Source organism: Cervus canadensis, chromosome 5 (genome assembly GCF_019320065.1).
Source record: "Cervus canadensis isolate Bull #8, Minnesota chromosome 5, ASM1932006v1, whole genome shotgun sequence".
Taxonomy (NCBI): Eukaryota; Metazoa; Chordata; class Mammalia; order Artiodactyla; family Cervidae; genus Cervus; species Cervus canadensis.
Window position 1 is genome coordinate 100,905,721 of NC_057390.1, and position 23,040 is coordinate 100,928,760.

Below are 23,040 nucleotides of genomic sequence, written 5' to 3' on the forward strand. Positions count from 1 at the left end.
AAATTTTCGTGGCATTCCTTTTGGCATCACCACTGCACACACCGGGAGGGGCGGGGGTCGGCGCGCGCCGGGCCCCTGGGGTGGGGGGCATGGGCCGCACGGGGAAGGCGCGCCCGGACGCGGAAGGGCCGGGCCTGCACCGAGCGGGGCTGAGGATAGTTCTGAGCCAGCCAGCGTCTGCGAGGCCCGCCCTGGGCGGCGGGCGGAGGAGGCAAAGAGAAGGCTCAGCCCTCGCAGGGTCCGGAGAAGGTGGGAGGCAGCGGGGGGGGGGCGGGGGGGGCCCGAGCGCGCCCCAGGGAGGCGCTGCCAGCGGGTGGGGTTCAGGGTCTGCAGTCCAGGAAGGGCAGGGCCAGCTCAGAGGATGGGGTGAAGCGGAGAAGGGGTACAGGCAGGAAGGGGGAGGTGGGGTGGAGGCCGTGAGGCGCGGGGGCGCGGGAGGGGTGGCCCAGCCAGCCGGGGCCAAGGCCCACCGTGGCTCTGGGAGTGGCCGGGAAGGATGGGGCTCCAGTCTCTGCTCCAAGCCCCTCTGCCGGGCCGAGTCAGCTGCTTCCCCCGCTGCTCAGAGACCCCAGGGCCCTGCCTCTGCCGGAGCGCCCTGCGACCCTGCCCAGCCAGCTCAGCTCTGGCCCGTCCTCAGCGGCTCTCGTCCGAGCCTCAGTCCAGCAGGGGCTGCCCGCCGGCAGCAGGGCGGACGGACGGACGGGAGGCCCGGGGTGGGCAGTCTCTGGCAGGTGGGCTTCCCTCAGGCCTTCCCGAGCAGCAGGACCCCTCAGTGTCCTTGGCCGGGCTAACGGGGCGGGTGGGCGCCTCCGGGCGCCTCACACCACGGTGCTGACCGAGGGATCTGAGAGGTTGAGCGGGCCCGTGATATCAGTGGGATGGTACTGCTGCAAAATAGAAATACAGACAAGGCGCCCGTTAGCCCGGCCGTCAGGGGCACGCGCGGGGCCGGGACGGGTGGACCGGCCAGCCGGCCGACCGGCGGGCAGGCGGGCGCGGCCTGGGGGAGGCTGGGGGGCGCTCCTCCCCCGACCCCGTCGTGCTCCGGGACTCTGCGTGGGCCGGGCCGCTGTCCCGTCCGTCTGTCTGTCTGTCTGCGGGGGAGGGGGGCAGAGGAGGGCGGGCGGGGCGTCTCAGCTCTCCCTATGACGGGCACACATCTGCAGCTGGCCCTCCTCCCTCTCAACAGCGCGTCGCGGCAGCACTGTGTCTTTTTGGTTTTGCAAAGCGCCGCGTCCACCCCCGGTGCTCTATAAATAAGAACCAACAATCAATACCCGCTGGCCCCGCCGGCCGCCAGGGACCCCAGCCCTGAGCGCCCAGTGCCGCCCTGGCCCAGACCGGCCGCAGGACAGGGGCGGCGCATCTCAGCAGCCGGACTGACCCCACCCCTCCCGACAGAGCCCCCCACCCAGGCCTCCCTCCGAGCAGGTGCCCAGCCTGAAACGGTGGGGGGCTGGGCTGCCCTCCCCTGCCCAGCCCCCAGCTGGCAGTGTCCCCAGTCACCCCTGCAGGGCCGGCCAGCCCCAGATGCCACGTGGCACCAGAGCTGGCCTGGAGGGTGGTCCCCGGGGAGGCTCGGGCAAGGAGTCTGCTGGGAGCGTGTCCCGGGAAAGGCATCATGAGGGTCTCTGAGCTGCACCCAGGCCAGTTAAGGGGCTTGTGAGTGGGCTCTGGGCCGGGATTGGGGGTGGGATTCTGCTGCCCTGGAAAAGTGGCCCACTGCCTGCGTGACTCTCCTGACCCTCCTTTCGCCTGCTTGTCCCCAGAGCTCTGTCTGCCGGGCGCCTCCTCCCGGCTGCCCCACCGCTGCTCCTCACTGGCCCACTCAGGCCCCACCCAGTTCCCGGCCCGCACGGCTCCAGGCCTGCGCTCTGAGCCGCAGGAGTGGCGTGGCCAGGCCTCACAGGCCCCTTTGGGGCGGTGGCGGCCTCACCCCGGACCCGGTGGCTCTGCCGCTCCCTGTCTGTCCTGTGTCTGCCCCTCTTCCCTTGCGCTGTGGGTGGGGGCTACAAATCCTGCTTCCACCTGGATCGTAAGACTGTGGGGTGATGCTGCCTGTGAACTGGGGGCTCCTTGTGGATGGGAGGACAAGCCACCCCGAGCCGCAGGGAGGCTGCTGGGCTGAGGGCTGTGCTGGCCCTGGGCGGTCCCTCCTCGCCTGGAGACGCTCCCAGCAGGGCTAGGCCAGTCTTGGGGGCCTGGGGTTCAAGCGCACACACCCGGGGCAGCGACAGGCTGCCCAGGCCGGAGGACAGGGAATCCTTGGCTCAGGCTCTGAAGGGCCTGGGGGTCAGGCACTGAAGCACCCCTCCCCTCCGTGGGGGCCTCCCCTCCCTGAGCCTCGGTGCCCAAGGCTTGCCAGCCACAGCTTTCGGGGCCACCCCCCTCTCCCCGTTCTCAGACCCCCAGGTGCTGCCAGCATGCCTCCCGCAGGGCCCCTGCTCGGCCTGGGGTGGGAGCCGCCGCCTCTGGTCCCACCCGTTCCCCATCTGACGGCCCCTGTGGCCAGGGTCCTGTGCCAACTCCAGGCCCCAGCCGTCCACCCAGATGGAGCCGGGCCCGGCCCCCCAGCCCCGGCCCACACAGAGACCACATGAAGGGGATGCAACAGGCATGGCTCTGGTGAGACACGAGAGACAGGCGTCTGGGTGGCGGGGCTGGCGGCCAGACAGATGGACGGATGGGACATCACAGGCACCCCTCCACGGACGTCGCAGGGAGGGAGCGAGGGCAGTGGGCCTCTCCCTGGAAGAGGCTGGAGGGACGGACGTGACAGAGGAGTGTGGCCTCCTGATGGCTGAGGAGCCCGGGACGGGGTGGCCCCGGGCACCCAGGGCTGCGGGCACAGCCCCGAGCAGGGAGACTGACCGGCGACAGGACACGGCTTCAAGATGGCGCATGGCGTCATGGCATGGGGGGCAGACTAACGCAGAGACACACGGGGAAGAGGACCCGGCGTGGGCCCACGGGACAGAGGACCGACAGAGAGAGGTCCAGAGTCAGAGAGAGAGGCCCTAGTGTGCTGGGCGGGCAGCGGTGAGGGCAGAAGGGCCACGGCGGGCGGAGGCGGGTGGTGGGATGGCAAGGACAGGGCGAGGGCGGGCCTGATGCACGGGACACAGACACGGGGGCGAGGAGAGAGTCGGACACGTGGGACGGGGCGCTCTTCCCCTTACCGTGTCTTTGGAGGACCTACGTCTCTTGAAGCTGGAAGCCAGGGTGGAGGTGATAGCCCTAAAAGTGGCTTTCTTTTTAGGGTCGGGTTCTGCTCTACCACTCTTTCTATCCTAAAATGAATATGTATAAGTGATTAGACTGCTGAGGGTGGCGGCCACACCTGCCCTCGCCTGCTCCTGGGGGCTGCTGCCCAGCCTGGCTGGCCACTCGGGCCCTCGTTCCTGCCTGCCTCCCTGTGCTGGACGGACCAGCCGCCGGCCCCACACTCGCAGGCGGCCTCTGCTGCTGCCGGGGTCTCCGGCCTGACCTTCCTTGTGCTGGGACTGGGTTCGGGGAGGCGGGGTGGGGTCCTCAGCTGGCTCTTTTCCAGGAAGGCCCGCCTGGTTCCCTGGCTCCAAGGTGCCCCTGGTGTATGGGTGCCCCAAGGAGGAGGAGCCCCCTAAACACTGGGTGAGTTGCCCCCACAGACCCCACCAGCCACTCTGACCCCAGAGGAAGCGCACCGAGATTTAGGAAGGGGCTGAGGGGGCCAAAGGCAGGTGGCGAGATGGATTGGGGTGACAGAGAGACAGAGGCAGCTCCTGGGACCCTGGCCTTGGGTCTGATGGCCAGGGTGGGCCCTGTGCCCACCACTGGGAGCAGCGGCCAGTTCCCAAGAGCAAGAGTGGTTAGATGAGAGGTGTGGGGACACTGGCGACCCCGTTGCCCCGGCCCTCCCTCTCTATAACACCGGCTTCCTCCCAGGACACAGGCTCTGGGGAGGCACCCAGAGAAAGAGAAGAGATGGGGCAGCCTGGGGCAGGGCTGTGGGGCACGAGCCTGGCGGCCCAGGTGGGCTGTAAGCAGCCCGTCCCCTGCTGCCGGCAAAGCCCCACGGGCGCAGCCCGGGGTGCCCGTCAGGACCAGCTGACCAGCTCAGACTGCCGTTACATGGAGCACAGACACAGCACGGTGGCCGGGAACCAGGTCCTTGGAGGGGCATGGGGCGGCGAGGGATGGCGGACTGCGCCTTGGACTCACATGCTACACCCAGCTGGGTCCCTGTCTTACCCTGCCTCAGTCTGCCTTCCTATGGAATGGGCCTCGGTGGGCGACTCTGGAGACAGAGGGGCCAGGTGGACGCTTGGAGCCCGGCTTCACAGAGGCGGCCACCCACAAGCGGCCCCCAGTACTGCGGCCTTGGCTGTGGCTCCCAGATCCAGTCCTTGCCACTCGGGCTCCTGGGAGCCAGAGCCAGCGCTTCCGCCTGCGGGGATGGAGGAGGGCCGGGCCGGGCCGGGCCGTGGGCACCAGGCCTCGGAGGGCGGCCTGCCCTACCTGCAGGTTCTTCCTCCACACGTTCACCGCCGCGAACGCCAGCTGCATCTGCTTCCGCCGGGCGTCCTTGTGCCGTTTGTAGGCGATCTCGATGAAGATCAGGAAGATCCCGGCCACGATGCCCCCAGCCACCAGCATGAAGACCCCTGGGGGTGACACCCAGTGCCTCAGCTGTGGCTGCTACGGCTGCGGCCCCCTGGGGCGCCCATCCAGGGTCAGCAGGGGACTGACGGGGGGAGGGGGCCCACCTGCCATATTCTCGAAGGTGAGGGTAGCAGGGGCGTTGCTACGCGAATCGCACTCCTGGTACCGAACCCACGTCTTGTCCAGGTCTTCCATGAAGCCGTTCTCGTGGGACCTGGGTGGGCGGGGCGTGTGAGCCCGGGCGGGGCTCGCGGGGCGAGGCGGGGCCGAGAGGGGGCGGATGAGGCCGGCTCACTTGAGGATGGACAGGGAGACGTTCTGCTTCCAGGGGCTGTCTTTGCGCATGCCGATGCCAAAGCCCGAGCGGAAGAAGAGCTCGCCCGTGGTCACCAGGTCGCACTTCTGCGAGGCCTCGAACTCCAGCACCGCCGAGTCCCAGATGAAGGCGTGCAGCTTGCTGCGGGCAGGGGCGGGGTCACGGGGGCCACGCTTCCAGGTGGCCCTGGCTCCCCGCGAGCCTTCCTCCTGCCAGCTGGGGACCCGCCGTCTGTCCCCTCCCCGTGGCTCCCACACGGCCGGGACACTGACTGTGGATGTGGACTCCCCCAGCTCGTCCAGCCCGCCGTTCACTCGCGCCCCCCCCTCCCCGCCCTCAATCGTCGCCCAAGGTCTGGGTGGCCCCGCCCTCACTCGTCCCGCACGGCCCGGATGGCTCCGCCCCGCCCTCACTGGCCCCGCCTCCTCGTCACACACGGCCTGGATGGCCCCGCCCTCGCGCCCCGCCCCGCCCCCTCACTGCCCCGCCTCGCCCCTCATTTGTCGCGCCCCGCCCCCTCACCTGTCGCGCACGGCCTGATGGCCCCTCCCCCTCGCTGGCCCCGCCCCCTCACTGGCCCCTCCCCGCCCCTCACTTGTCTCGCACTGCCTGGATGGCCTCCGCCGCGCTCTCGTAGTTGTGCTTCTCCATATGCCGGTACATGGTGCTCAGCTCCACCTGCCGCCGGAAGTAGATGTCCACCGAACTCTGCTTCACCGTCGCGTAGATGAACTTGTCCGAGGGATTCCTCAGCTGCGGGGTCAGAGAGCCAGGCTCGTGGCTGCTCCCCGGCCCCACCCCAAGCGGCGGAGGGCCTGAGCGCCTCCCTCCCCAACCCCCAGCCGGGCCCAGCCTCACTCGCGGGTCGTTGATGCCGGTGATGCGCTCTTCGGGCCGGTCCAGCACCAGGAAGGCCGCCAGGTTGGCGGTGTAGGAGGCCACAATGATCATGGCGAACCCCGCCCACACCATGCCCAGGATGCGCGCCGAGAAGCTTCTGGGGGCGCCTGCGGGCAGAGGACCGTCAGCTCGGGGCGGGCGGCGGGGCGGGACGGGCCCTGGCCGGGCGTCGCCTCACCTTCCCCGATGCCTGAGTTGAGCAGGACGCCCCATGAGAACCACATAGCCGAAGACAGGGTCAGCGCATCCTCCTCCTCCTCCTCGCTGTTCACTTTGAACCGGCCGAAGGGACTGCGGGGGCGCAAAGGGCGGGCGGGAGAGGGCGGGAGGGGCAGCCTGCCCCGGCCCTCGCCCGCTCCGCCCGCCCGCGGGGGGAGGAGCCCGGCCCCCGGGCCGCACTCACCTGAAGCGGTCCAGCAGGTAGAGCATCACAGCCACCACGTGCACGGACAGCCCCACCAGCAGCCACAGCGTGCTCTGGAAGGGCTGCATGAAGGAGTCCAGCGTGCTCCGCGGGATCTCCTGCGGGGCCACAGGCAGTTAGCGCCGCGGCGGCCCTCCCGGGAAGCCGCCCCGCCCCACCGGGCCTCCGCGCACCTTCTTGACCAGAATGGTCAGGCCCTGGTACTTGAAGGGCTTCGAGAACTCGATGTACTGCGCGCGCTCGTTATTGATGGTCAGCGGGGCCACGATCATGTCCGCCTGCCCGCTGAGCAGCTCGCCCATCATCCCGTTCCACTCCTTCTTATTGCTGTTGTTCACCTGTGGGGCCACCCCGCCGGTGGGGACGCGGACACCGCGGACCCCACTCCCCAGACAGGCTCCCGGCCCGACCCATCTCAGGGGTCATCCACTCCAGACTCCTCCCAGGCTCGCGCCCCGCCCACCGAAGACCGTCTAGGGTGCAGGACCCGGTCCTGCGCCGGCTCCCAGGGACCACTCCTACCCGCTCCTGCGTGCCAAACTTGCCGTCGGCCACCAGGTGAACCTCGTAAGTGAAATTCATGGTCCGCGCCAGCTTGATGAGCAGATCGATGCAGAAGCCGTAGCAACACTGGGGCACAGTGTGGCGCGCTGGGCGAGGGGGCAGCGCGGTGAGCGAGGGGCTCGCAGGCGCGTGGTCCCTGCCTGCCCGCCCGCCCGCCCAAAGCCAGTGCCCCTGGCTCCCGCCCCGCACTCACGGCTGCCCGGCGACGTGTCATTGGGCCCCGTGCAGATCACCTTCTTGACCGGGTCCCCATTGACGGTGAACTCTTCCTTGCACGTGCCGTCGCTCAGCGTAGGCTTGACATACACGAAGGGCTCCTGGTGGATCGTCACAATCTGGGGACAAGGGGACACATGGCCTGGACCACCAGCCCTGGGCTGTCCTGGGCACCGCACTCTTCTCAGCACCCAGACTTCCCTGGAGCCCCCCTCCCCAGATCCCTGACATTTCCCGCACCACCCCCTCGCCATGGCCCCCTTCAGGCAGCGATCAGCCTGCTGCCCCCAGTAGGGGCGCCAGACCCCGAGGCTTTGCCCAGTGCGTAGAGGGCGCCTGGCCTCCTGGAACACCGTGCCCTCTCTCGGCCACTTTTCCTTCAGGTCCTGGCCTGCGGAGCAGTCCCTCGGTCAGTGGAGCCTGCCAGAACGTCTAGTCTGCCCTGAGCCCCTTCTCTGATTTCTTGAGGCTGAGCACCTCCCTGTCCCAGCCCAGAGCCTACCCCCTGCCCCCACCCCTGCTGTGAAGACAGGGGCATGTCCACTCAGAGCCTGCCCAGGACTAGGGACACACAGGGGCTGCCCTTGTCGGCTCTTCCAGCTTCTCCTGGCCTCAGCCTCCACCCGCAGGGGGTCCTTGTCTGATCGTCTACCCTCCCTCCCTGCCTCTCCCCCGCTGAGGCGGCCCTCTCTGCCGTTGCCTCTTCAATCCAGGGGATCCTTGGGGCTCACGCTGGGCACTCTCTCCTCTCTGTCCTTCGGAGCCCTGAAGGCTGGGAGTAGGCAGGATAGACACGGGCAGAGGAGCTGAACCAATCACTGCACGGGATGAGGGGTCCAGGGGGATATAGTGCTGGGGTTGAGTCTACCAGGTGAATGGGGTTGGTGAGAGAGGCCCCTTCTCCCGCAGGGTGACCAGCCCGCCCAAGGGCAGGGGATTTGCCTTTAAAACTTTCTTCACAGTTTCTATTATACAAGTAATATGCTCATGCTTTTTAAAAAATCAGTGAGACGGAGGAGGGGTAAACCGGGAGATTGGAATTGACATATACGTACACTACGACACGTCAAATAGATAACTAAGATCTACTGCATGGCACAGGGGCCTGCACCCAGTGACCGATGTGGGCATAGAACCTAAAGAGAGTGGATACATGTGTGTGTATAATTGAGCCACTTTGCTGTACAGAAGAAACAAACACATTGTCAATCAACTATCCTCCAGTGAAAATTAATCTGAAATAAACAATTTAGTGTCAAAAAAATAAGTGACACACAAAAAAAGTTCTCAAAGGCCTTCCGGCTCTCGAAGCCTATAGGGGACCATCTTGGCCATCTGCTTTGTCTGTTTTACACTCAGACTTTTCAACACAAGGCATCTGTCCTGAGCGTTGGCTTGGGGAAACTCCCTTCTGCCCATAGAGAATGTTAATGACCTGTGGTCATTAACAGGTGCAGACAAAGAGGTCCAGGTGAGAGGCCATGGGGGTTGGGTAGCTCAGAAAGCAGAGGAGGTCAAGAGAGGAGCTGGGGACACCACAAGAAGCATGGTGTGAGGCTCCTTGCCTTTGGTGAGCTCAGGTACCAGCCTGATGCTGGTGTGGGTCATTGTGGGAGGGACTCTTGGGAGGCACCTGGGATGAGCCCGAAGAAGCATAGAAAAGTCGGGACGAGGAAGAGAAGCTGTGAGAGATGAGGTCCCGGGGGAGGGGCTCCCAGAGGCCCAGTGAGTCACAGAGGGGCTGGCCAGCACAGGGAGACCAGGCTCAGAAGGACAGTCTGAGCCAGTCCCAGCAGGAAGCCAGGAAGGCCAAGGGTGGGCGATGGGCTGGGACCACCTGGAGGAGTGCCAGAGTGTGTGGGGGCGTCATTTCCAGGACCGGGGCTCAGGACTCAGAGTACTAAAGTCCACAGAAAGACCACCCGTCTGTCCCTTGTCCCCAGGGGAGCCCGGGTCCACATGGCTGCCCCAGGCTTAAGCGGAATGGGGTCAGGCGGGGCTGGGGAGCGGGGCTTCCCCTCCTTCCCTCCGCCGCGCCAGGTGTGTGCAGTGGCCGTGGGTGCTGGGCAGGTCCCAGGACCTTTAGTCACTTTCAGGGCCCTCACTGTCCCTTCTGCACCCGTGGCACAGGATGGAGGCTACAGCGTGCGGAGCCTGGGGCAGGGAGGCGGGGCCCCCACCTTCAGCCTGGTGGACATCTGATAGCCGCGCGGCTTCTCGGTCTCTCCGCCTGGCCAGATGATCTTCCTGTCGTTGGGAATGACCTGGGGGTGGGAGTATGAGATGGAGGTGGCCACGCAGGGGTCTCGGCCCCAGGACCCTAAGGCCCCAGCCCCCACCCCCTCATGACCCCCACCTACATGAGTGCCATTGTAGATGCCCACTTGTACCAGCTTGCGGTTCTGCAGGTTCATGATGCTGTAGTTGGCAAACTTCCGGTCCCCGTCCTCATTGAATTCCACACGGCCAGTCACCCCGTCCGCGTACTTGGAAGACATTAGCACCCTGGAGAGGGCAGTGTGGTTGGATGATCAGGGATGCAGTTCCCGCTCCCGCTGTGAGCCGCCTGGATGCAAGCCCGTCTTCCAGTGCCAGAGGGACAGCACAGCCACGTCAGCCAAGCAGCCCCTCGCCTCTAGACCCTGTTTTGAGGGCTTCCCGTGGGCTGGGACATTTGATTCTCACAGCTTTACAGATGAGGTGGCAGAAGGCCAGGGAGGACGCGGTGTCCCATTCACCAGCAAGTGAAGGAGGCTGGGTTGAGGTCTTGTCTTCCTGCGTGTGCACGTGTGTGTGTGTGTGGTGTGTCCACTGGGCCATATATGTGTGCACACACAACATCTTTGTATGGGGTGCAGCCCTGTGCATGCACTTGTGGCACAGGTGTGATGTTCCATGGGCCTCTCTGAATCTGCACATACACGCATGCGCCTGTGTGCACATGTGCTGTACGTCTGCAGTTGTGTGTGCGCCTGCTGTGGGCACCACAGACCAGGGCTCTGCACCTGCTAATCGGGGGTGGGTGTAGGTGACGGACTGGGCCTCCCCATACTAGTGGCTTGGTGTCCAGGGTTCTCTGTGTTAACTCCTGCCTTGCTGCAGCCACCCACTGTGTCTCTGGCCAACCCTGGCTCTTGGCAGGCTTGGATGTGCTTAGTCACTCAGTCCTGTCCGACTCTTTATGACCCCACGGGCTGTAGCCCTCCTGCAGGGGATCTTCCCAACCCAGGGATCGAACCCAGGTCTCCCGCATTGCAGGCGGATTCTTTACCATCTGAGTCACCAGGGAAGCAGGCATGGGTGCCATCCCCAAAATCCTTGTCTGACCTCCTGGGCCTGAGGAAGCTCCCAGTGCCCGCCTGAGGCAGGATCCTCCCCCCGCCCCAGGGCTGTTAGTCATCCTGGGGACTGGGGTGGGCTCTCAGGGTTGGCTGCAGTGTTTAAAGGTGGGAACAGGGGCGATGGAGGCAGCCATGCTTCTGTGACATTCGAGGCGATGGTGTCAGCGTTCGAAATGGACCAGATGGTTATCACAGCGGGGATGGAGGTGAGGATGGAGACGAGGTGGGGACACAGAGGAGAGGGGAAGGAGGCTGTGTCTGTAGGCGCAGCGCGCTGGGCTGGAGCGACTCTTCCGGGTTCCGGAACGGTGGCCCGCCCCGCCTAGAAGGGCGGCCCCACCCCCTCAGACGGAGCGGCCCCGCCCACCTCAGAGCGACCCCGCCCACCCTGGAAGAGTGGCCCCTCCCGCCTCAGACGGAGCAGACACGCCCACCCTGGAAAAGTGGCCCCGCCCACCTCTTGAAGAACAGTCCCACCCACCTCAGAGAACGGCCCTGCCCACCCTGGAAGAGTGGCCACGCCCACCTTGGAAGGGTGGTCCCACCCCCTTAGACGGAGCGGTCACGCCCACCCCAAAGAACGGCCCCGCCCACCCTGAGGGGCGGCCCCGCCCACATTGGAAGGGCGGCCCCATTCCCTCAGACGGAGCGGTCACGTCCACTTCAGAGAGATACTACATTTGATCTTAGCCAAAAGGCCGAGAAGCGATTCCACTTCAGAGAGACCCTGTCCGCGTTAGATCAGCTCGCGCACCTTGGAAGAACGGCCCCGCCCACCCTGGAGGAGCGGCCCCGCCCACTTTGGAAGCGTGGCCCCGCCCACCTCTTGAAGAGCGGCCCGGTCTTCCAGATGTTGGTGTTGCCCACGCAGCCCCGCGGCGGGTCGGTGATGTTCTCCTTCTCGAGCAGCTCGTGCACGGCCTGGGCCACCACGCCCACGGCGTCGCTGATGTGCGCCGACTCGTTCTTGCCGTTGATGAGCTGCAGCCCGATGATGCCTGGGGCGAGGGCTGGCTTAGAGCCCGCGGGGGACCCCTGCCCACCGGTACCCGGCAGCCCAGCACTCACCGTCCGGGGCGTAGCGCAGGGCGTTCCCCGAGATCTCGCGCTCCCCCACCAGCCACACGTACCCCGAGCCCGTCATGTTCAGCATCGCGGCTGCGCGGTACACGGTGGCAGCGTCGTCCTCGCTGTGGGGCAGAGGGGGGTGACGGCCAGGACTCCAGCTCACACCACCCGCGGCCGGCAGCGGCTGCTCGACTCCCAGGTCCTCCTCCACAGCGTGGGCTTCCCCTGCCTCTTCCCCCGCCCCTGGTCTGCAGGGAGCTCTGGAGGCGCTGCAGAGATGGGGGCAGCCCCTACCCCGACCCCTCCCCCAGCCGGCACTGCACCTGGGCCAGGAGACCAGCCACGAAGTGATGGGGTGGGGCCCAGACCCCCAGAGCTTGCCAGAGGTCTCTTGCTGGCCCCCCGCCCTTGTGGACAGGGTTAGGGTGACACGGATAGTGATGGATCATTATTGATGGATAACTTGCTCATCCGTCCCAGACACTATTCTGAATGCTTTCCATGCACCTTTGTATTTAATTCTCACAACCTCCCTGAGAGGCAGGCAGAACGTGATCCCTGGTCAGGACAGGGTCTGAGGAGCCAGGGCACATGGTGGGAAGCGGAGGGTCAGGTACGTGCCTGATAATCCACCCCTGAGCCCACGCTCCTACAGCTTCCTGGGCAAGCCACACCCCTCTGGTTCCACGCCTGAACTTGTGAACTGAGAGGCTGGGGCCTTTCTGAATGCTGCTGGGACCAAGTGCCAGGGTGCTGCCCTAAGCCTCGCAGCAGAAGCCACTGGGGGGATGAGGGCACCTGCTCTCCCTTTTGGAGTCTGAACAAGCATCTCTAGGTGCCCAGCCCTGGGTGCTCTCCCTGCCACCCTGGGCAGAGCCCCTGGCAGGACAGAGCACAGGCCTCACTTTGCAGGTACACGCTGTCCTGAGCTCTTGGTGGACTGAGTCACAGCTGAGCCTCTGTGGACCCCGCCCCCCTAGGGCTGGGCCCCCCCTGGTCAGAACAAGCATCCTGGGCCTGATGGCACCCCCACCTCCTCTTCCCTGCAGGGTGGAACTTGACCCCGGACACTGCGGACACTTTGCTTCTCTAATGCATAGGCAGCGGGGGACAATGCAGTTCAGGAGATGGTCCGAGGGCGGGGTTATTTTTACAACGGCTGATGTGGGAAACCCAGGCAGCCCTAGGGACCCTAAGGGGTTGGCCCCCAATTTTCTCAGGGAAAAATGCAAACCTTCAGTGTTTGCTTTAAACAAGAACGCAACCCAAAATAGAGGTGCTTCAGGCTGCATCCAGCCAAGATGGCCGGCAGCACCAGTGCGTGCATGTCGGGACGCGGCACCCCCAAAGCCTGGTGGAGAGGCCTATCTGCTTGACACCATCCAGGTCTGTGAGGTTGGACTTGGTGGTGAGCACACTCCTATGCTTGTGTCTGTGTAAATCGATACCTTCAGTAAAGCAGTTGCAGAAAAAGCCTGATCGACATCAAACTGTTTTATGGAAATAACTGATCCCAGAAAGACAATTTCAGGAGGATTACTTTAAAACAAAGTTTGGAAACAAATTATAAATTCTGACATACTCAATAGAAAACTGGTCAAAAGCTAAGACTGGCTTAATGAGGTGTCTCTGCAAAATGCTCTTAACAGGCTTCATGAGGAGGAGCCAGGGGGTGTCGGGTCGGGGACAGGGTGAACCTAGGGCTGCGTCTGCCCTGCCCGGGGGACTGCTGGCACCCCTGGGCTCCAGGAGCCGACTGTGCCAGGCTGGCTGGCCTCCTCCTGCGGTGGGACTCTGGCCCTGCTCCGAGGTCCTGTGTGTGAGGGCAGGGGTTCCTTCCCACTTGAAATTCAGAGGCCGTGAGTGGATTCAAGAGGTGGGCATGTGGTTGATGAATGCTGTGCCTCTGTGAACAGTGAATGTACACGTGTGGGGCCTGTGCACATGTATGTGGCACACGTCTGTGCTTGTGAGCATGTGTGTGCCAGTGTGGTGTGTCTGCTCAGGTATCTAGGTGAGCACGTGTTTGTGCATGCACGCACGTATTGTGTGTGGTGGTGTGCCTGTGTATGTATATGAATGTCCTGTGTACACGAGGGTGGAGAAGCAGGTCTCGTGCACATGTATGTATACAGTACATGTGTAGACAGCATGTGGGTGATGTGTGTTCCGGGGATGCGTGTGAGTGCGTGTGCTGTGTGTGCCTGCTAACTACCTTCCAGCCCGAGGAGTAGGCTCTATCCCGGGGAGACTGGAGGCGGGGCACCCCTGGGTCTCACCCCTGCTGGAGCCTGCAAAGTTTCTGGGACAGGCAGACAGTGGGGTGGGTCTCCCCAGGACCCCCATGTCCCATGGGGCAGGGTGCTTCCATTTCCTATTTCTGGTGGCCTGGGCTTTCCCTTCGCAGGAGGACAGAGCCATTTGCATAAAGGGAGGCTTTTACTGGGGCTCAGCTCCAAGGTCGCGGTGGGGCCAGGTCCCTCCAGCAGCAACCAGGGGGTCGGGTCCCTAACCAGTTCCCTTCTCGTGCTGCCTAGTCGGCCGCTCCAGCCCTCCCACCCCAAGGCGCCAGCCCTCTTCCTGCCGTGGGCCTTCTCTGCAGGCCCCTCGCCCCCTCTCGGGGCCCTCTCCCTGATCAGCTCCCAGAACCCCGGTCAGTCACTACCGCCCGGGCCACCTCTGCCTTCTTCGGGGCAGGGGCTTATCCCTCTGCCGTCTCCAAGGCCCTGTGTGTGCGCGTGGGGGGCAGGGGGCATTTGGGAGGCAAAGCCCAACATCAGCAGGGCACACCCTGGGTCTGGCCCCGAGGTGGTGGAGGGCCCAGCCTGGCCTCACCTGGCGGAGAGGATGATGACCCGGGCCTCCAGCTCCCGTGCTTCCATCAGCAGCGCCGTCACGTTCTTGGTCCCCGGGTCGAACTGCAGCACCTTCTCCGCCTGCAGTGCGAGCGGGAGTGTTAGCAGGAGGCCGGGGCGGGGGACACAGCGCCTCAGGGGCGAGAGTCGAGCTGCAGCCGCTAGGAACCCCGAGGCCGTGCCCTAGGGCCGCCGCGGCCCGCCTGCCGCCTGCACTGCCAGCTGCCTGCCCTGCTGCGCCGGCCTTCCTGCGTCCTCCTCCTGCTCGCTCTCCTGCTCGCTCTCTGCGCTCCGCTCTCTCCTCCTCTCACTCCTGGCCTCACTTTTGCACTGAGCATGCAAGTTGAAGTGGACCGAGACTCAGAAAGAGGCGTGCAGCGGACAGGAAACAGAAAAGAGTTTTGGAATGCAATCCAAAAAGGCGGAGACGGGCCGCCTTTTCCAAAACCTCGGGAGATCCTCCAGGGCCTGGTCCGCCGGCCCTGCGGGAGTGGCCCGGACTGGACTGCAGGCGGGCGGGCGGGCTCCCTCCTGGGTTCCGCGAGGAAACCCGGGGGCCCGGAGATTCACATGCACTCCCCAGAGAGCCGCTCCTCCTGCGGGCCACCTGCGGGCGGGGGCCCGGCGGCCGGCACTGGCCTCTCCTGCCTAGGCTGCCTGCTCTGGACCTGGCTCTCCTTCCTCTCTGCTCGGCCGCGGCGTGGAGCGGCTGGGCCCACGGCAGCCCTGGTGGCCGAGGCGCCCGGCCGGGGCTCCCTAGTCGTGGGTGGCGTGCACGTCCATGCATATATACCTTGGGTCCGCGCTTGTGGTCATAGGACAGTTGGTCGAGGTTTTCATAGTTCCTTTTTTTACTCTGATGAATAATGTGCACAGAGAAAATATGCAGACACAGAAGAAGATTATAAACGGTTGAAAATGACGGCGCTAAAGCAATCACACCACCTCCTCGGCACGTCTGCAGACGGGCACGTACCTGGAGCTCGCAAACACCTAGGCCGGGGCGGGGCCGGGGCGGGGACGGGCAGGGGTGTGGGGCCCGGGGGCCACTGAGGCTCCCTGCCTGCCTGGAGTTGCGCTCGTGGAAACGGTCACACTCAGGAGAGAGGGAGGCCCTGTCTGCCTCCAAGCGAAACACACCCCCTGGGGATCCCACCTGCCCCCAACCCTGCCATGCACCTGCCGTGGGGTGCGCGCCGCACCCCCCCAGCCACGTGAGCCCTGAATGGGGTGGCGTCCCCTCCCCCAGCCCTGTCCCCTCTCCCTCCCCTCCAGCACCCTCTTCTGCCCCTCTGGGAGGTCCAGTGTCCTGCCCTCGCTGACGCGTGTGACGGATGCCCCTGCCACCCCCGTGTGCACTGAGCGGTTTTGACGGGAGTTCGTGAGCACAGGTGCGTCTGTGGGTGTCCGTGTGCGAGTGTCAGCCTACGTGAGCATGTGGCGGTGGGGGATGAGGGTCAGCGCATCTGAGCACATGTGTGCGTGCAGGCACCTGAGTGTGAATTCGGGGTGAATCCACTCATGGGCACGCGCCACCTGTGAGCCTGCTGGACCACGGTGGGTGGGGGCGGAGGGAGCCTGGGGCCTGAGTCTGAGACGGAAGGAGTGGATGTTTTTGGGAGCAACCACACATGCCTGTGAGAGGGAGCGTGTGGCTGGGCGTGTGGGCATGTGTGTGAGTGTGCACGCATGCGGCCACCCTGGGAGGGGACATGCCCGCCTGGTGCTGTCTCAGGAGGGGGGCCCTGCGGTCCTGGGAGCCAGCCCTCCCTCCCAGGTTCAGGCCATCCCCTAAAGCAGGACCCCCAGGGCCCTCTGGGTCTGCCCTCTGCTTCCCCCCAGCCGGTGCCCGCTCTTCCCTTCAGGGCCTATGGCACCTTGGGGGGGCCTGGGTTGGCACTCAGCTTATTGAAGCCAACTCTGCCTCTGCACTCAGCGCGTGCTCCCACCACCCCTGGGTCTGGCCTCCCGGGGCCTCCCCAGCCTGGGCCTCCCTGCCCGACTTGGCCACCACCCAACCCGGGGAGGGACACAGCCCGGGTGCAGAGCGCCCGGGGCTCTGGGCTGGGTGGAAGCGGGACCCTGGGTTTCCTCTGGTAGTGGGGGTGGGTGAGGAGGGGCTGGGGGTCACCTGGACCCCCAGAAACACCACTCTGGTCTTGCCACCGCCCCAGGGATGGGGGTCAGCTGGACAAGAATGATCAGTTAGAACCAGGCACCTAATTGGTCCCCAGGAGGGGTCCAGAGCCTGGGCAGGGAGGAGAGAGGGGTCCGAAGAGGGGCAGGGCCAAGACTGGGAGTGGGGCTGGCAGAGGTCCCTGGATGGGGCTTCTGTGAGGTTGACCGGCAGTGGCCAGGCGAGGGCGGCTGCGCAGTGAGGCCAGCAAGAGGACATGGGAGGGGTCACAGCAGAGGGGACTGATCTTTTGTGCAGGGGACGCGGCGGCGCCCCCAGGGAGGGCCGAGCCTGGGGCCTGAGCGGGCTGGGGGAGGGGAGGGGGCGGGGCAGGGTGTTTGCGGAGCTCCAGGTGGTCCTGCCCTCGCCCCGCAGGGACTGACACGAAGGAGATTTCGACTAATGGCAAAAGCGAGTGAGATGAGCCGAGGACAGGCTGGGGCGGGCGCTCGCCAGACGGAGTGGTGCTGAGCATGCACGATGGAAAGAGAAGGGTGTTCACACGGGCCACAGACACAGCGGCGGCTCGCCGGCTCCTGCGCGCGGCGCCCCGCCCGGGCCTCACCTTGGACTCGCGCTCCTCCAGCAGCGTCTCCAGGCGCTTCTGGGCCGCCCGGCCCTCGTGGTCGTCGCTGACCAGGAGGATGACGTGGTTCCAGCTGTAGACGCGCATCATCTCGAACCAGACGCTGGACTGGTGGGAGTAGGGCGGCACGGTGCGCAGGAAGCTCAGGTGGATGCTCTGCGGGGGCGCGGGAGGCTGAGGGCGCGCGCCGGAGACCCCGCCAGGGCCGGCTCCCGCTCTCGGCGGCGTACAGACCCCGGACCCTCGGCGTCCCCGACTCCCCCCGGCCCACTGTGACTTCTCCCCACACTACATCATCTCATCTGAGGAACAGGCTGGGCTTGCCCACCAGCCCCTGACTGAGACGGGGGTGGGGAGCGGGCTGTGGAATTTTTACTGGGGTGACTCCCCCACCTCCCCACAGACACCCCAGCTCAGCTACTCGGGCTCGGAAAGTTCTTGCTGAAGTGCAGCATCTCAGAGACCCCCACGGGTCCTTCTCGAATTTAAATAACCAGTCTTTCTGAGGAAACCTCCCTCTTGGGCTACATTCCTGTCTCTTGGCCTCATCCGGTTTTTGCTCTAACGCTCACCCTGGCCCTGCCTGCTTCTCTGAGGGCACCGCCTGTGGGCCAGGGGCTGAGCAGGCTCCGCCCTCCTCCGCGGGGCCTCCGTGTCTATCCAGGGAGCAGGGCTCCTGGGGACTACCCCGAACCAGGGCGCTCCCTCTTCGTGCTTGGGAATCTGGGCTCAAGAATGCCCCTTTGCCTCTGTCTGTCCTCTGGCAGGTGGCACGGCTGCCAGGGCATTGTGGCTGGGGTGTCGGGCTGGCTCTGAACCAGGTGGGTCTGGTCCGCTTGCTGGGCACAGATGGTCAGGGGTTTATTCTAGGAGTAGGGTCAAGGTGGAGCTCTAAGATCTGGCCGCTAGGTGTGCCCTCGTGCCGGGCCACGGTCTGGATCTGGGGTGGGGGCCCGTGACGACCCACATCCTGCCTGGGAGAGAGCTCCCCGCCCCAGCCTCTCCGTGCTCCCAGCTGCTGTCCTCCCTGGAGGCACTTTTCGGGCCTGGTGCCCAGAGAGGTGAGGAAGGCAGAGGCTGGAAGGCGCAGGAGGGAGCCCTGCACTCACGGCTGAGGTGTAAGTGCCTCTGAGCAGCGTGGGAGGCTCTGCTGTGATGGGTTCCCAGAGCCTCGGGAAGAAGGGCTGCCCCGGCCTCTGCTGGCCTCCTCCCACGGGGTCATCCCGGGGGACCCCTCACTCTGCTCTCTCTTTGCCGTCGTCCCTGGCCTCCCTGGACACCCCGGGCCTGGCTGAGATGACCTCTGTGACTCAGGCGGTGTTATCTAGAGCCCGGGGCTCCAGACAGGTTGAATTTGGAGAAGATGGGGAGAGCTGGAAGGCCCCCAAGAGCCCAGCCCTCTGCCCCTCGGCTCAGACACCGAGCCAGAGTCCACAGTCTGTCTGCAGGTGGCCACCCCAGTGTTCTCGCCTGGAGGACCCCATGGACAGGGGAGCCGGGCAGACTGCAGTCCATGGGGTGGCAGAGCCGGACACGACTGAGTGGCTGAGCACGCAGGTGGCCCCAGGCCTGGAGGGTAACGTGCAGCGGGCTGACCACCCCCCCAGCCTCGTGGTGGCATTTGCTCCCAGCTGACCTGTCCTCCCAGAGTTGGGGCAGACGCTGGGGGAGAGCTCTGCGAGCCAGGGCACATCGCCCGCTGCTCTGGGGGCGAGTTTCCTGCCAGCCTGACTCGGGGACCTCTCAACTCTCCCTGCTGCTGCTCCATGATTAGACGGCTCCAGCCAGACCCCCAGCCGGAGACCCAGGAGGCCTCCCTGAGGGCCGCACCCCGAGACCGCCCCCGCCGTGAGCTGCCTCCTGGGTTCACCCGGCACCAAGTGCAATCCTCTCCCAGCTGCGCCCTCTAGTGGCGGGGCTGGAAACTACACCCTCACTGGTCCCCGGTGTCGCCGCCCCCCTAGGCATCTCCTCCTCCTGGAGCACCCCCTTTTCCAAGGGCCCCTGCTCCGTGTCCGGGAAGCTGCCCCGTCTGTCCCTCTTCTGACCCATGAGGGCCTCTGCTGCTTCCCGGGGCTTGCTTTTGGCACCTGTCAGTGGGCTGTGTGCCTAAGTGTGTGCGGGCGGGCATGTGTCAGAGTGTGCATGGGTGTGGGCCTGGCACAGTGTGTGATGGGGCGTGAGTGTGGGGGATGGTGTGAGTATACGTGTGAACATCAGTATGTGTAAGAGCATGTGGATGTCCTTGTGGCTGTGTGTGACTGTGTGTGTGTAGGCGTGAGCGCACAGATATGTTCGCATCTGAGTTTGTGTGAGTGTGAGCGCTATGCGTGTGTACCGGTGTGCAGGTGTGAGGGTGAGCTCGTGTGTCTCTGTGAGACTGTACTCCCGTGTGAGTTGTGAGTGTGCCTGAATATATCATCTGGAGCCCAGAGCCCGTGGTCTGAGCCCCTCTGCCAGCGTCCCGCGCCCCCTCCCCGGGCAGCTGCTGGTGGCCCTGGGTCTGCCCATGGGGGCACAGTAGTCAAGCTTACCTTGTCTGAGTAGATGGACATGCGCGTGGTCAGCCCCAGGACAGGGATGCGGTAGAAGCCGGCTGTGTAGGAGACGGGGGTGGGTGTGAAGTGGTCGTTGGGGGTAGGCGGGTGGCTAACTAGGATGGCGTAGACCTGCAGGGACAGGGGACACAGTCAGCTCGAGCGGGGACAGGAGGTCCTGCCCCAGAGCCAACCGGCCAGCGGCAGCAGGGGCAGAATGCAGCAGGCAGGGGCTGTCTGGGGGCACTTGTGCCTCGTCTGGAGGCAGAGAGAGAGGAAGGCTCCAGAGACTTGGACTTCCCTGGTGGTGCAGTGGCTGGGACTTCACGCGTCCAGTGCAGGGAGCCTGGGTTCAATCCCTGGTCAGGGAACCAGATCCCACATGTCACAACTAAAGATTTCCAGTGTCACAGGTAAGACCCAGCACAGCCAAACCAAAAAATAATTTAAAAACAAGACTCCAAGGGCTAAGAAGATACACAGGGAGATGACAGACCCTTTCCCACGCTCTTGCTGTCCGGGGCCTCCCCTCTTGCCCCTCACACTGGGGGCTGCCCTGAACCGCCAGTCTTTGTCCTGTCTGTGGCTGTACATGCTGCCGCACCGTAGGCTGGGGAGACCCACACCCACAGCCCTCACTGACCCCCATCCTGGGTCAGAGACAGACAGAGGTTAATGCTCCAGAGATGGAGGGTGTGTCCAGAAGGCCCGCATGGAGCACTGCAGACTGAGAATTAGGAATTAGTGGAAGAAGCTGGGAGAAGCCACCCAGAGGCATGGACCTCCTGCTGGTGTCTTCCAGCGGCAGACTGAGCCCCGCTTGGTTTGAGCAAGGTGCAGTGCTGACTTGGGCACCAACCGTATCCTCAAGGAGGCCTGGACTTCCCACCTGGACCAGTGGCTCAGCCCCGAGGCAGGGAGATGGGGCAGATGGCCTGGTAGTTCTGAGCTGCCCTCAGATTAGAAGGCCCTGTCTGTCCCGTTTGCGCCTTCCCCTGTCTGAGCTAAGGGCCCCCCTGCTTCTGCAAATGGGTGGGGAGTGTGCTGACCCCACATGGTGGGGGTGATGGCAGTCACGCCCATGCCTGGCCCACAGCGTGTGACAGTGAGTGACAGCTCCTGCTGTCACCATGGCTCCCGGCACTGGCTATTCCCTGGGAGAATGGTGCCCACAGGCAGCAAAACTGTAAGTTGGAGGAGGGATCCCCATAAAGCGCCCTACCCCTTCTCCCTCCCTGCCCCCCGTCTGCACCCAGAGGTGGCTGGTCAGTCTTTGCCTGAGCATGTATGTGCGTATGTGTGACCATGCCGGTGCTCACGAGTGTGTGCTGGGTGTGTGTGTGTATACAGCATGCCCCAGCATGTCTACTTGTGTATGTACATGTGGGTGCATGCTTGAGCGTGTGTGAGCACATGTTCGCATATGCGGCACAGGAATGCATGTGCCCATGGAGATGCACGGGGTGGGCCTGTGTTAACGAGTGTGCAGTGGATTGCGCAATACCAACATGCATGAGTGAGTGCTAGTTTAAGTCTACGCAACACTGCACAAACGTGGATGGATATGTGTGCACATGTGACCATGAGTGTCCGTGGATGTGGCACGCCTGTCAGGTGAGCGTGTGTGAGCAGCACTTGGACCGAGGTCGGTCCGCCTCTTACATAAAGGGCTGCATTGCAGTGATCGGGCTGCCTCATTGGGATGCAGCAGGCGTGGAGACCGGGGGCGGACAGCTCCGCAGGCAAAACCCCGGAGTCGTGTCCTCCCCCCCGCAGTGCGGGCTGCCAGCCGCTGAGCCCTGCTGCCTCCCACGCACATCGTCCCCATCCCCACCCTTGAGAGCACCCTGCTTCAGTACGTGGGCCATTTCCCCTGTCAGGCAGTCCTGTGGATGGGGGCAGGGGAGGGTGAAGGGATGGAGGTCTCCAAGAGGGAATAAAGATGGCCCCGGGCCCCAACCGGTTTAAAGCCCTGCGTGCTGCGAGCGGCTGGGCCGGCACCTCGCAGGTGGCCCGGGATGCCCGCCACCACCCTGACACACAGTGACCAAACAAACGGCCACATGTCCTCATACACCAGCTGGACCCCTGGTGAGGACAAGCCCTGGTGGTAGGCGATTGGTCTGGGGCTAAGATGCAGAGCTGACGGCCCCGGTGTTCAGCTGCTGGCGAGACCAGCCCTCTGGGTCCTTTCTCAAGGGGAGTGAGAGGGTGAGGGAAGGATGGAATGAAAGGGGGACAGTGGCAGGGACGGAGGGTGAAGCAGGGAGGATGGGGGAGGGGTGGGGAGGGGGAGGGGCCGGCACAGCGTGAGCCCGGGGCGGGGGGTGGGGGGGCGGGCACCTGGCTGGAGATGAGGTCTTCGCACACCGACAGGGCCATCTGGATAGCGTTGGGCTTGTGGGTGACGGAGGTGGCGTTGAGCTGGATCTTCCAGGAGCCATGCCGCTTGTTGGCCTGATTCACAGCTTCGCGGAACATCTGCTCGTGCTTCCGCGTGCTGAGCACCGCGCCGATGTTGACGATCTTGGGGTCGCAGGCGGCGCGGGCGAAGGAGCAGGAGAAAAGCAGGGCTAGAGTCAGCAGGCGCATGGTGCTCATGGGCTCCGGGCAGCGCCCTGACTCTGGGCAGCGCAAACACGGGGCCCTCGGTGCATCCCCAGCGGGAAGCCCCGGCCGTCCTGCGCGCGCCCGATCCCGCGGACGGAGGGCGCCGCGTCTTCCCCGGGAGCCTTAGTCCTGCGACACCTGTAAGGGGAACGCGTGCCGCGAGGCTTCGGCCAGCCGCGCGGCCCCCGGCGCGCGGCCCGGGCGGCGGGCGCTGTCCGCGGTGCTGAAGCGGGTCTAGCTGCCGCTCCGGGTGCCCCGCGCCGCGAGGACACGGCGGCGGCAGCTCCTCCGCGGGCTTCGCTGGTCCCGGTCCCAACGCTGCGGCGGCTGCGGTGACTGCGGAACGGCGAGCGGGGCCTGCGTCGCCTGCCCCTCCTGCCGCCCCCGCTTCCCAACGCGGAGCCGGAGCGGGGGCGCCTCCCGCGCCAGATTGTGCGCCTGCGTTCGTGCGAGCGTTTTTCAGAGCGCGCGCCAGAGGGGGACGCCTGTGCGCGCACGCGTGTGCGCGTGTGTGAGCGCGTGCGGAGGGTCGCCGAGACTGTGAGACCTGGGCTGTCTCGCACCTGTAGGGAGTCGAGCATGAGGAGGTGAGAAGAGTTCGTGTCACCGCGGGCGGCCTCCTGTGTCCTTTAATAGGACCGAATGTGTTCATGCCAGTTTGTGTGTGTGTGTGCGCACACTCGCGTGCACGAGTCCTCACCCACAGTCAGTGATATTTCGGGGCCTGACTCTGCCGGCTGGAAAGCAAGGCCTGCGACGAGGCCCTCAGCCGCGCCCCTGTGGGAGGCAGAAGGCTCAAAAATGGG

General features: G+C 65.0%; 1 protein-coding gene across 8 annotated transcripts; it reads right to left on the reverse strand.

Moving 5' to 3' along the window:
- GRIN1 (glutamate ionotropic receptor NMDA type subunit 1) lies at positions 1-22,604 on the reverse strand. Of its 8 annotated transcripts, none has more exons than XM_043470185.1 (21): positions 21,968-22,604; positions 19,622-19,756; positions 17,067-17,243; positions 15,119-15,181; positions 14,306-14,406; positions 11,471-11,592; positions 11,226-11,400; positions 9,422-9,566; positions 9,242-9,325; positions 7,039-7,180; positions 6,804-6,931; positions 6,455-6,619; positions 6,261-6,379; positions 6,036-6,148; positions 5,816-5,964; positions 5,553-5,710; positions 4,937-5,098; positions 4,746-4,855; positions 4,498-4,643; positions 3,180-3,290; positions 1-887 (listed from the first exon to the last, which is right to left on the reverse strand). In XM_043470185.1, the coding sequence occupies exons 1-21, from the start codon at positions 22,223-22,225 to the stop codon at positions 819-821; spliced, it is 2,832 nt and encodes a 943-aa protein (XP_043326120.1). In that variant the 5' UTR covers positions 22,226-22,604; the 3' UTR covers positions 1-818. The 8 variants fall into 8 exon arrangements, with proteins under 8 accessions (XP_043326120.1, XP_043326122.1, XP_043326121.1 ...); XM_043470184.1 differs by lacking the exon at positions 1-887 and adding an exon at positions 1,088-1,250; XM_043470187.1 differs by lacking the exon at positions 15,119-15,181.
- Positions 22,605-23,040: the final 436 nt, after the last annotated feature.